The sequence below is a fragment of the Aplidium turbinatum genome, chromosome 7, assembly GCF_918807975.1.
Source record: "Aplidium turbinatum chromosome 7, kaAplTurb1.1, whole genome shotgun sequence".
In the NCBI taxonomy this organism is placed as follows: Eukaryota; Metazoa; Chordata; class Ascidiacea; order Aplousobranchia; family Polyclinidae; genus Aplidium; species Aplidium turbinatum.
This window is the reverse complement of record NC_137478.1, coordinates 21,754,069-21,767,187: the sequence shown is the minus strand read 5'-3', so window position 1 is coordinate 21,767,187 and position 13,119 is coordinate 21,754,069. Positions and strand designations below refer to the sequence as shown.

Genomic DNA, 13,119 nt, shown 5'->3' with positions numbered 1-13,119 from the left:
TGACGACAGTCTTCTTTCAGATTCCGCTATTGTCTCAAATTCTGTCACCCTAAAATGGTGACCGTCATAAAAAGTGAGCGCGGAAAAGACATTCTTGTAGATGAATTGCAATTTATGTATCATTGGAATAAGACGAATAAAAGTGGTACTACGATTTATTGGGAGTGCAGTGAAAAAAAATTGCAAGTTGCAAAGCAAGATTACACACGAACTATGTTGCCACCCTTCTTGATTGTGTTACACTTTGTATATTATCATGGAATCGTCCGGGTGTTTTGATGGATGTATTCTCATTATTTCCCTTCTGTATGATCGCTTTGGTTAACACATGAGCAACAATAGTAATCATGTAAATTTCTGATATCAATTGAACCTTCCCCATACTTGTCATTCCCGCGTGAAAGTTGTTGCTACTTTCAATGTCTAAATGATAAATTTATGATGTGATGTGCCTTTATTACTGCCAATTACCTAAGGTACATTTTCGAGTTTGCTACAGATTAAAGTAGACTACTTCATGAATTTCGCTTAATACATGACAAAGATCAGTGTCAAAACGTGATAATTAAATCTCGTCGCACCAATCTGGTTGCAAGGGTGCTAAGTTTAAATTATTGGAGGAACGATGGTTCAATGCAGACTCACAGCTGGATTTTTTTCGCAGCTAATTTTTACTCAAAGACGGGCAATTTTCCGGGTGGCAATTTTCTTGGCGGCAATCTTCCCACACGGGCAAGTTTCCGGCGGGCGATATTCCGACGGGCAATCTTCCTGTCACGTTTTCATGTATCTCCTTCAAAACTAAATCTAGTGAATAATAAATGAGAATGAGTGGGATTCGAACCTTGAACTTTTCGATAAGAAATCCAGCTCGCTACCACTGAGCCAACTTTGCAAAAAAGTCTTAAGACGTTTCAAGTGGATGAACATGGAAGTAGATTTTCACTGAAAGTTGATAGCACTCACACATGCTAATTAAAAGTACAAGTGCCCACTTGCTATGGTAGAAATATGTAAGGCAGACACAGTCATTATTTAAAGCAGGCACTTAAAAGCCTATAAGGATTTTGCTGCTCTCTGAGACAGAAACAGATCAGTGCAATTAATCACATTGTGAGAGCAATCTCATTCAGAGCAGATTCTCATGGGTCACGTGACCTTAGACCGGGGTCCAATTTTACGTAATACGAGCAAGCAAAAGTTGCCATTTTTGCATCATTTCAACGCCGTCGGACGGAAATAATGAAAACGAACGTCTCACCACGTCAAAGTGGTAAAAAAATAAAAACGATTTGGCACTATGGGGCATCACGCACTCACTAGCACGAGTGCAAAATCAAATCGTCGTAATTGACAAGCTGGCGACCCATCGCATGCAAATTGATTCAAAAAAATTCAATGGGAGACGTTCAACAGCAAAGTTAGACTGAAACAAGTTGAGAGGCAACGAATCGTGTCTGTTTCGTCATGGAAGTTACCAGGGACGTCGAGGAAATCAAAACCAATCTTGAATGTATGTTTTCGACTTCAGGGTAAGCAGCCCACTTTTGCTGCTTGTAATGATCATACAATCGTAAAAGTCAAACTAATATCAAGCCAACCAGAAACAGCTGTTATGTTTACATCGTTTCAACGTCGCTGGTAACTTTCCCTGGCTGGGACGATGCTAAAATTTGCTGCATTGCTTAACAGGCAAGCGATATTACAACACAAACTGGGAATGTAGGCGACCACGGACACTGTATTGCTATGTAGTTGATTGTACAATTAGGAACCGCAAGCCTATAAGTCAAAAGGTGAAAAACTTGAACAAAATATTCAACTATGAAATAACTTTGTATTTAATGTTTGGCAGTAGCCGATTGTAGCAAGAATTGGTTATTGTTGGTTGGTAAGAAATATTTGGGTTAACAAGCTGTAGCAGGATGATAAAAGAACTAGAAAAAATAGCCCAAGGTTACGCATGTTAAAAGTAATGCTAAGGTGAGTTAAAAAGTAAACAACAAACTAACCATTTGAGGTACGACAAAATATTTCTCTATTATTTTTTTTACAATTTTCAAGGAACGAAGAAAAACGTTCCGCGGCCAGATATATTTGAGAAACTGGCTGGAAAGTAATCCCAGAAAGTAGCCCTTCTTGAAAAAGGAAATAACAACAAAAACGTATTGCTGTATTAGGAAAAACGTATTTAATTAATGCTTGATGAAATTAACGTGTAAACAAAACCAACCATGAGAAAAGGACACGCCTGTTTTTAAGTTTTTTAACTTTCTAGCCTTGCTAGTTACGATCATGTACAAATATAGCATAAGAGGTGTAATTGAATTTTATTCCAAGTATTTGAAATTCTTTGAGACATTGCATCTCTGAGTAGCCAGGACGACGAAAGATAAAAACGTGACCCAAAAAAGATTAAATGTCTGATGAGTTGTTAATAGGAATTAACAAAACTAAAAACCTTCCACTGGCGCATTGCTGCATTGAATGCTTGCCAAAGCCGAATTATCAGCTATGAGCTTGCAACTTTCACCAGAAAGCAGAGAAGTCTAAGTAAATTATCACAGACTTTTTTTTACAAGAAAAAACGATATCCGTTGACAAAAAAGCGACGTTAATTTGATAGCACACGATACAAATGCAAAGTAAAAAATTGCAAAAACGTTAATTCTTCAAAAATTATAAACAGGACAGCACACACGCCATGCAGATTTGCTACAACAATTAAACTTGATTAAAAGTGTGGCTGAGCTACCCATACCCTTTGTCTTCGCCAAGACTTGCCCATACCATGTCTGGGCCGCTGAAAAGTTGCATTATGAATGAAAACCTTTCCAATTAATTTACAACATTCCTCTACTTAATTTTGACGACCGTAGGGGCGTAATGTCCGAGCAGTCGCAATAATTTGTATAAACTGGGCAACTCTTTTCATTAGGTCATATGACAACTTTGATGCTCAACCAATGATATTCAAGTACTTAGAAACCAAAGTCGTGAATTCGTATACAGTTTCAAACATGAGAATTATTTCGAGCCTGGAGAATTGATAGTGCTTCAAAGAATTCAAACCCGGCATTCTTTCTAACGCTGGAAAAGGTTGGCAAGAAACGTTGACTGCAAACAACTCCATTTTACTAAGATGTAAACAAGGGTTTCTTAAGTTCGTTGAAACGTGTGACAATTTTTAAAAAGCATTTTTGCATTACTAAAACAGCTCAATACTGAAAGAACTAAAACGCTCAACCAAAATGAAAGTTTTACAGGTAAAGCTTTGCTTTTATTTTAAGTTATAAAACAGTAAAGAAAGATCATTAAGTTGATACTTGTAATCAAAATAATAAAACGATGTATTGTGGACAGGCCTTGAAAGTTTTAATATTCACCACACAACAAACACTTCATGAGAAACGACTTATGAAATACAAAAATACAATTCTCAACAGCACTTTGAGAAAGTGCAAAAATTTGACAACAAATATTAACAGCTGGTGCAAGATTAATTCTTATTTATCTTAAAACATTAGTCAAACAGAGTAGTGAACAAGTACTTCCACTTTACACAATTCATGGCTTACCATGCTCCAAAGCCTTGGTGTTGTTGGTCCCATTTTTGTCTTCCACAGATAGAGACGCATGTTTATTATCCTCCAGCTCCATGTAGAGTTCCTGAGATTCGGCAACTTCTTCTCTTTTCTTCTCCTGTTCAATGGGATAATTCAAATTGTGAAGAAACATTGAACCCTTTTCTTATTTTTTATTTGAACAACTGCTACGCCTGATGATAGCTAGGCTACCCAACAAGAAACCACAAGCAGCGCATGGCTTGGCCAGTTTAGTTTTTTGTAATTTTATTAGCTCTGCTGGCTTTTTGTTTGAATTTGCTACAATATATTCTTGGAACACTTTTCTTATCTATCTAATTGAAATGCACAATAAATAGTTTAGCAAGGTGACAATGAAGTTATGTTTTAATCATGTAAGGAAATTTCATGTAGCCAGCGACGCCTCAGAAATGATTCCATATCACAAAAGCATGAGGCGAAGTCTAAACTTTGTGATGAAAGCTTTGGTCAATTTTAATTAAAAATAATAAATTAGCCCGTTTTAGATTGCTGCATTCAAATAAAAACACCAACAGGTCTTCATAAACAGTTAAACACCTCTTGATTTTTGTTAAAGGAAAAACCAACTATTGTGGGAAGATCCGAAATTCCACAGTACAACCTTGGGTATTAAAAGCATTTTGACATCTGGAAGAAGTCATCACAGAAATGTTCCTTTTACGTAATACTTATGATATACAAGAAGCCACAAACAATGCAGAATTTTATGGCGAAAAGATGCAAACATAGATTGGGAAAAGGATTGACAAGGTTATGGCAGCTGTGCCACTCTTTTAGCAACTCACAGCTAGAGACAACCTTGCAAAGTAGGGTGGACTTAGACACGTTGCTACAGTTGCAGTATTATTTAAACAAGAAACGAAAATTTGACTTTCATAGAGCTCCAAATAAAAGTTTTAAGCACGATTGTTGTGTATTTAGAGTTTTAAATGCTGGAAATTCCCGACCATTGCTAATAAATTAAAGATGATGTTAAACCTCTGTGGTATTACTTAGTATGTATTGTATGTTTGTGGTTCAGCTAGATTAACTCTTCTACTTAGCTTTATTATGTTTGTTTGCAGGTGATTATGCGTCCTTGATTTGTTAAACAAAAATTTGAATATTTGAAATGAGTTGGGAAAAACCAACAGGCACGACCAGCACCAGTAATTGGGGTCACAGTATTGTTATCACGAACACATCTAAAGTAAAATGCGGCAAGCCGGACAAGAATCAAAAATCGCAAAGACTGTGGCGATGAAAATTTACTGCAATGTCCCATAAAAATGAGTGTTGAATTTCACAAATCACTGATCATAACATTGCTCATATGACAAAAACTCATGAAACATTGAAACAATTATCATTTGATGAGTGTCTCTCATGATTTCAATCATGCGATTTTATGGTATGAGAAATTTTTGAACATTGACAGCGCATTGATTCATCTGGCTGATATATCGTAGGATCAGAAGGACATTTTGGCTTTTGCTTCAGCTTTCGAAGCATTTGTGCACCAGCGATGGACATTGTGAAGCCTTGTCATGTTTGTGAGTTCAAGCTGTAAACATACGAAAACTTCACAGGAACAAGTACTTGTCTCCGGAAGTGAGTTTAGTGGTGCAGTTGTATGAAAAGGGTATGCTGGATTATTGTCAATTTTAGGAATTTAGCTTATTCTTCAAAAATTACATTCACACAAAAAATTGTTGCAGAAAAAAAAATCAGCAAGTTTATGTAGAGATCGATGTAAAATCAGCCAATCAAAATTTCAAGAAAATAGGTAAAAAAAAAACCTCTACTTTCCAGCATACATATGCACTTTCAAAAGGATGTTCTAGAAAATTCAAAACGCCCTTCCACTTGAAAAGACCTCTCTCTAAGTCAAGAGTTTTGGCTTCAGTCTACACGAGATAAAAACATTATAGCTTTGCCTTCTTGCAAACGCCCACAGTTGCTTTTCCACTTCGGCTACCCGTGGCCAAAGTTCATAAAACAACATCCCTGTGTTAAGAGATACCTCATCAAACCAGAAAGGTCAGGGTTATTTCTCCAAGATTTTTTGACCGAGGATTACAAGTTAACTTGCTTTATATTTGTGAGTATGATATCTTGTCAGTGTTGCTTATACACTAAAAAGTCCCCTCAGTAGCCAAAAGAGTACAGATTTCAACGAAAATCAACGTTGTGCGCAAACAAACGGAAGCTGTTACACATGACGGGTGAAAAAGTACAAAGTCAAAAGGTTTCAAGTTAAAAATATCCCGTTTATCTTTGAGACAGAACAAAACAATGCATACACTAAGATGTAGACAGTGACGTATCAAAGGTACGCACTTGCATGTTAACATGTATACAAGACAGAGCCAATGTTATAACCAATCCTCAATTCATGCTAAACAAAATTTTAAGTTAGGAAGATCATGGCCACCTAAAGATACGGCCTGATTTGTCACATTTTGCAGAAATTTCCAGGTTTTTCTAACTTTGGGCGAACGTTTAAATAAATTTTTCTAAAAATTAGATTTTTACGCTTTCTTTACTCTTTTACCCAAATGACACAATAGGTTTTAACATCCTTACATGTTGAAAAACAAAGAAAATTTGATTTCGAAGATTTTAGTCAGACTGTTAATTTTCATTAACAGTCTGATTTTGCGTTTTTCAACTTACTTTTTCTCATTTGCTACTGCTTCACCACGGCAACAAAAAGTTTTATGTCATTAGGAAACCGCAAAAAGTAAAAACATCTCAAAAAATGTCAGTCAAGCACGAGCAGTAGCTGTAATCAAAATCTGCAAAATGTGACAAATCAGGCCGCATCTCCAGGTGGCCATGGGAAGATTCAAGGGAATAAAATGACTTATCGAAGCAATCTCAACAGCCTGTTACCCCTTGAAATAACATTCTAAGAAAGTATTTATTCAAACGGAGTCCAGTTCAATGTATTCTTTTTAAAGTTCCGGCTAAAGGGAAAAACAGGCTGTTGAAGCTACTTTGACACACTGATTTTATTTTTTAAACCTGTTCTCTATCCTTCTCTGATAATTACGTACAGCGTAGTCGGGTGCATACAGACAAATATGACAAAATATTCTGTTGATTAAAACGTAGGTCAACAAAATTTTCACACAAACACACGAGCGCTGAAACTTCACTAGGTTTACCTCGTTTAATGTTTCAAGAGAAGCGAAATATTTCGACCACCAGTCCAAAGTGGCTTCATCAAGGCTGTCCTCATCTTCATCTTTGTTCTTCTTTTCTTCATCCTGATAAATTCATAACCGTAAAACATTGTAGCCATTTTTCGATTGCATGGAAAAGTTGCTTAATACTGTAAATGAAAATGCGTTACTGCTTTTCAAACTATGCACCATAACGTTAGCATAGAATTAACCTTTTGGTTGAAAGTCTAGTGAAAACATCATTCATCTAGAGAGGATGCATCGAGTGAAAAAGTTATTTCAATGAAAATTTTATATTTTACTAAAACACAATGTTGTCATTCTAGCACTGTTGGTTCAGAATTAATTAAAACCGTTTTTTTGAATATCGACTGAGTCACAGTTTTAAATACTCTAATTAAAGTGCAACACTATTTTCGAACATGTGTGGCACATGTAATTAAACATTTTTCACAACAAATGAAAACAGACTATACTTTTAATGAAAAAGTAAAGAGTGTTTTGAGCTATAGTTTTTGATTAGATTTACCAGGCTTTCCAACAATTTTGCTCCTTAGACTACTTTTCTCTTTGAAATATTCTTCTCTTCATCAATCCATGAACGATTCATAGATAGACTGTCACTTATTTCAGGTAACAAAGTCAACAAGGTAATGTTCGCGTAACTTTGTTCAATTTTCTTGTTAGAAATCACCAAAGCAATCAAAAAATCACGTGTAAAGATGCGATTTGAGTTAAAAACTAGTTGATAAAGAGATACTTTAGAAATCTAAAACGTATAACTGATACTAGATTTTTGAAATGGCTGGTCTTTAAAGTTATTTTTAGTTATGAAAAAAAATGCAATAGATTTTTAAAACTTTTTCATATGTAATGGATTCCTTTCGAAGATTTATTCAATTCAAATACTATTAATTTACCTGTATTTTGATTTCAACAGCTCCATTTGCAAGGTGGTTGTTAGAGCCATGCAGAGTGACCACAGTGTCTTCAGCAGTAACGGAAGCAGACTTGTCACGGAGCTCTGGTAAACGCAAGAGCACCTTCCGTGAAGACGAACTCATACAACTATTAGCACATGCATGTCACCAAATCTTGATGTGAGAAATACAAGGACATTTTTCTTTTTACCACTTGCATTTTTTGCTTTTTTAGATGCGTGACATCGGCATCGATTCTTTTCTACGAAATACATCTTATCTTCTATCATGACTACATTTGAAATAAACGAGAAATTACACGTACAAAACGTTACATCTACATCAAGGGAACAAGAACATAGGCCAGTAACATACTGCAGCAGAATTAAGATAGATGTAAACATTTAAAGGTCTTCGTTGAGAGACTAATGCTTGCCCTGACAAGTAAAAGCTCTCACAACTAAAAAGGCAGTGATATTATCTATTTAGGGACATCTTCTCAGTAAATTCACCAACATAATGCATTCTTGACATTAAGTCCATTGAAATAACTCAAAAAGTGTGGTTGAAAATATTAAAAGCCAGTAGACTGAACTTAGTGTAGAGTCATACGCGCTCACAATCGTGGTTAGACATGCTTCCTATGAATGAGCAAGTGTATCAAAAAATTCAGTGTTACTGAATTATAGACATTATAAAACAACAAAGCCGAAGGTAAAAATATGCTGAATTAGAAGCTTCTATCTCAAAACTAATCTTCCTAATTACAGCAAACTTGAAGTGTCTACAGAATAATAAAAAGTTGTGCAAAAATATTGTGAAAGATAATAATTTAACCGATTACCGCGTCACATTAGTGATTAGTGTAATCAAACCTTATCCACAATGCTTACCTGTTATACCTTGGGCGAACAACTTGCAAGCTTCTTTTGGTGGAAATGAATAAAAAAAAGTTTAATGTTAAAACATTTTAAACATTTCTTGTATTTTTAAAATAGTTTTTATCTTTTCTATCACTCAGATTTAGTTCGATAAAGTGAAGACCTTCAGGCATCGCAAAAACTTTTTTTGGAAATGAATTAATTTCAACAATACATTCACTTATTTAACTGAAATAAGAAAATGATATTAAATATCGTATATTTGTATTTGATTAATCATTTCTTTGATGCATCTTTTAAACTAACGATGTTGCAGCGTCTTAGTTTCTCTTGACATGATAGAAATTATTGATTGTAGATTTACAAAAGTCTTGACCAACATATCCAAGTGATAAGTAACGTGCAATACAAATCTTTTGAAGCAGTAGTTTGCAACAGAAAACGTAGTTAGTGTGTTTTTACTAGTACAGCTAAATATGTTACATTGCCCAGTGATATGGCGTACAGTAAATTCAAAAATCTACAAGGGAACGTATAAACCGCACTGACAGGTACAATGATATGTCTATCTCGGGTATTGAAGAAAAAATAATCAAATCTGATTTTAAATGTATGACAAGATTGCATTGTCCTTTGGGTGACTGAGTGGTGAAAGCTCCTATCCGACAATCAGAAGGACACAGGTTCGACACTTATTGAGAGCAGGTAACCATGTTATGGTAAGACACTTAATCACATGCTTAAATGTGCGCACAAAAGATCCACTTCCTTGATATCAATTTCATCTAAATTTTCCTTTACTACGCATAAGCCTAGATGCGACATGCAGTAAAGTGATTGAACATGTTGTTTTTAAGGTGGAATAGTTCTTAATGCGTATTGGAAGCGTTTAAGACATAGATTAAGTTTGACTTCATAACGTGACTTAGTAGCATTGGACTATATACCTGTGAAAACTTTAGATTTGTCGTGCGGTCTGAACATGAATTTTGATATGTTGCTGATGATGTGCGTGCCCACAAGAACAGATCGACCAAAAGCTCGACAGTCCATGACAGTGATGCTAATCGGAGGACACCAGTACTCCACTTCAGGAAGATCTATGTCCTGGAGGATGCAGTCGATTTTTGTTGATACAACAAAAATAAGAAAACAACAAATGCTCAAAATTGAATTTCAACGGATACGTTTATACGCTGAAATAATGTTTTACATTTTATGTGTAGTGGTGTAGAAATGAACACAAGGCTATGTGGAGGCATTAAATGAGGCATGACTTGCAAGAAAATAAATTGTGAAATTTATTGAAATTACGAGAACCATTGCCACTTAACCACACAGAGAAAATGAAGCACAAAAAAATAAGTAGGCTATAGTAGTAAACTGCGTAAAACAACCGAGCCAGAAAATCAGTCCTTTTTTATATTGAATCAACGTAAAAAGGCTGGTTTGCTGGCTGAGAATAGCATTTTCGAGTGAAGAGAAAAAACAACAACGGGGTTTTTACCGTACCTCAATGAATTTGACAGGCTCTGCAAAGTTTGGATTTTTCTTGTAGTTGTTGATGATGCAAGATGAGACACTTCTTCCAGCTATTTCAATGTCCACACGAGGCCGGTCGACAGGAATTAATTGGATTTTCTTCAAGTCTCGCAGACCCCAAAACAGCACCTTGAGGAACGCAAATTTTATGGTGACTCAAGAAAAATACACAGGCAATATTAAAAAAATACATAAGCCGTGTTCAAATGTGACAAAAGCTGTGTTTTTACAAGCCCTCTTGTTGAAACAGTTTGTCAAACCAGTATCATGTGTTCTCAGAGTAACTTTTGTTTCAAGTTACTTGTTGAAGAACATGGCTGTGTTGCTTGTAGGTGAAGTAAAATGTGAAGTCAGCTGCATTTCGGATGACAGTTCAGCATGCCAGGTATCGCTTCACACGAAAAGCACAGTTTTGAAGAAGGCGAATGAAAACTCATTTCAAATAAAAAAATGCGGTGCTTAATACACGAATTGACTAAGACAAACGCACTGCCCATTGTCATATACGTGTACCATCAATAATACCAATTCACACATGTCCTGAAAATCACACATCACATTTTAACAATTGAAAACTTATAAAAAAAGTATGTACGGTAGTCGCATTGTCTCAAAACTCTAAAGGCAGCGAGAATACCAAAGTACGCTTAACAGGAGACGGTCTGTGCAACTGTTTGTGCATGTGTGTGATGGCAAGATTTTGAAATTTTTTCCGGGCTTTTTTTTGTCCAAAAATGTTAGTTTAGTAACAAAGTGATAGAAGCACACGATGCAGTCATAACGATTAAAGTTCTAATTTAAATATTGACTAATTGCTTCATTCGAACGGACAACAATTAGTCGTGAGAAAATTAAATTCCCAAAACTGGAAACGCAATATTGCTACAAATAAATAATCATTTACAAGAAACAAGAATAAAAACCGATGCTTGTCCAAAATTTGCACTGTACTGTTAATAATAAAGGGGTTACATCATTTTTCATCTTATTACTTATGCATTTGTTGATAAACGTCGAAAAATATACAGTAAAACCGTAAATAAACTCAGCAATATAATTCAGTCTTAGACAAACAGAAACAAATTGATTTCCATTGCACTGACGTCATGCCTTGGAATTCGAAATTAATAATCATATTGAAATTATCTTTCAGGGTAAGTCGTCTTGTTTAATTAATTGCTTGGTGTTATAAGTGTTCTGGTTACAATAACGATGGTTTAATTGTTTAGCAACTTCGAGCACGTACTGAGGGGTCAAATGGTAGGTCAAAGACTAGCTGCCAATTTTTTACGTTGTCAAAGTATTAGCAAGTAATGGTTGGGAACTGGCTTTGCAGGAATAATTTTACTGAAAGTATCAATCTCGAACAACTCAGATAATGTTTCTGCAATGTTTAATATATCCAATTGCAAAATAGATGTATTTTAATGTAGCACTTTGCTAGTAATCGACACGTTTCAAGTGTTTAAATGCTCAATTTTGTTGACAAGTTTTGTCAATTACTATTTTCTGTAACAACTATCAATTTCGCATAGGGATAACTTTAAGTGTCCCATTACGTAACGTATTCACGTAAATTAAAACATTGATTTTATGTTATTAAGTCTAGATGAATTAATTGTTAATTAGAAATTTCTCATCAAAAACAAAGAGAGATTTGTTTACGTCTGAGGAGACAAAACAGTCCCTGGCATTTACGTAAATGCTTGACCAGCAGGAAACAAAAAAAAAACAACATAAATGCCAGCAGACAAACAACGCAACGTAAGACCAATCCAGAGTGTTAGACGCGTCAATGCAGTGAATGCAAACTCACTTCAACGTTCAATGAGATCACTCTTGCTTGAAAATATTAAAAATTTTTGCATGAGTAAACGTAATACCACGAACAAAAACTGAATAGAGAGTTGAGACGTTATGTATTTGACGATAAATTCTAATAAAGAAATTCGCCTTGAATTGGAGGTTATTCAAGTTGGCCCAAATTTTCCAAACTGTAAATGCCTGTAAATATAAACGCCTTTGACGTCACAATTTTCATAAAAAAGAGGTCTCAAAGCGTCTTCAGTTGCTTCTGTTTGTCTATCAGATGTTGAGGTTACAACATTACGTCATCGCTGTTTATGATGTCATTATTTAACGCAATTTAACCCTGTGACGGCCGATTTCTGTTAAGAGAGGGCATGGTTATTGCGATAAATATTACAAAAAAAAAATTGAAAATGTGATTAAAAGATTTCTCTCAAATCACGAAACAGCTTATTATAACCGTTTAAGTTAAGGCTGAAACGCGTGTACGGCGTATATACGGCACGCTAAAAATAGATGCGGTTACAATATAAATATGACAACTCATAGGCAGAGTAGATCATACACAGCTTGTAGATAATCAACAATAAACGATTTTATTTATCAATCTGAAAATGAACAGCATTGTGCTTCTGAGCGTTATCTTTGCCGTAGTGAAGACAAATGGATTCGGCCAAGAACAATTGACGATGGAAGAAAGGGGAATTTTAAGCCAAGCGAATGACAGAGAATTTGTTAGTGTTTGTCCAACGGACTCGCAGGTGAGATGAGAAAAATCAATTGAAGACATGAGTTTTAAAGGAATACTTGTCCAAAATACGACGTTTGAGAAAAAGCAAGCTAAAGTTTTTTCATATTTGTTAAATCTTTTATTTCTATGCAAACACCAGCGTGCAATCCGTGCATTACAACAGAATTAAGTCGCTTTTTAAATCAAACTTTGAGATGAGTTGACAACTATATGTACAACATATTTTTAGTGGTCACATTTTGTGAAAGCTGAGTTATGTAGATTAAAAACTCAGATTTTTAATTATTCTTTGACAAAGTTAATCCAGGAAAAGTATTTAAAATTACTTGCACTGAATAAAATAGTAGAAACTCTAAGAAACGTTTCAAACGTGGTTTAGCCCGGTATTATCCAATTAATACTTCATGGGCATAGATAGGCCAT

General features: G+C 35.2%; 1 protein-coding gene across 2 annotated transcripts in view; it reads right to left on the bottom strand.

Annotated features, from left to right (window-relative positions):
* Positions 1-13,119, bottom strand: part of LOC145774811 (otoferlin-like) — a 100,051-nt gene that overhangs the window by 15,157 nt on the left and 71,775 nt on the right. For both annotated transcript variants that reach the window (XM_082586126.1, XM_082586125.1), the window contains 6 exons: positions 10,107-10,265; positions 9,542-9,701; positions 8,607-8,639; positions 7,714-7,817; positions 6,776-6,877; positions 3,579-3,702 (listed from right to left, as the gene is read on the bottom strand). In XM_082586126.1, coding sequence (XP_082442252.1) covers positions 3,579-3,702; positions 6,776-6,877; positions 7,714-7,817; positions 8,607-8,639; positions 9,542-9,701; positions 10,107-10,265 — 682 coding nt within the window. The remainder of the gene's footprint in view (positions 1-3,578; positions 3,703-6,775; positions 6,878-7,713; positions 7,818-8,606; positions 8,640-9,541; positions 9,702-10,106; positions 10,266-13,119) is intronic.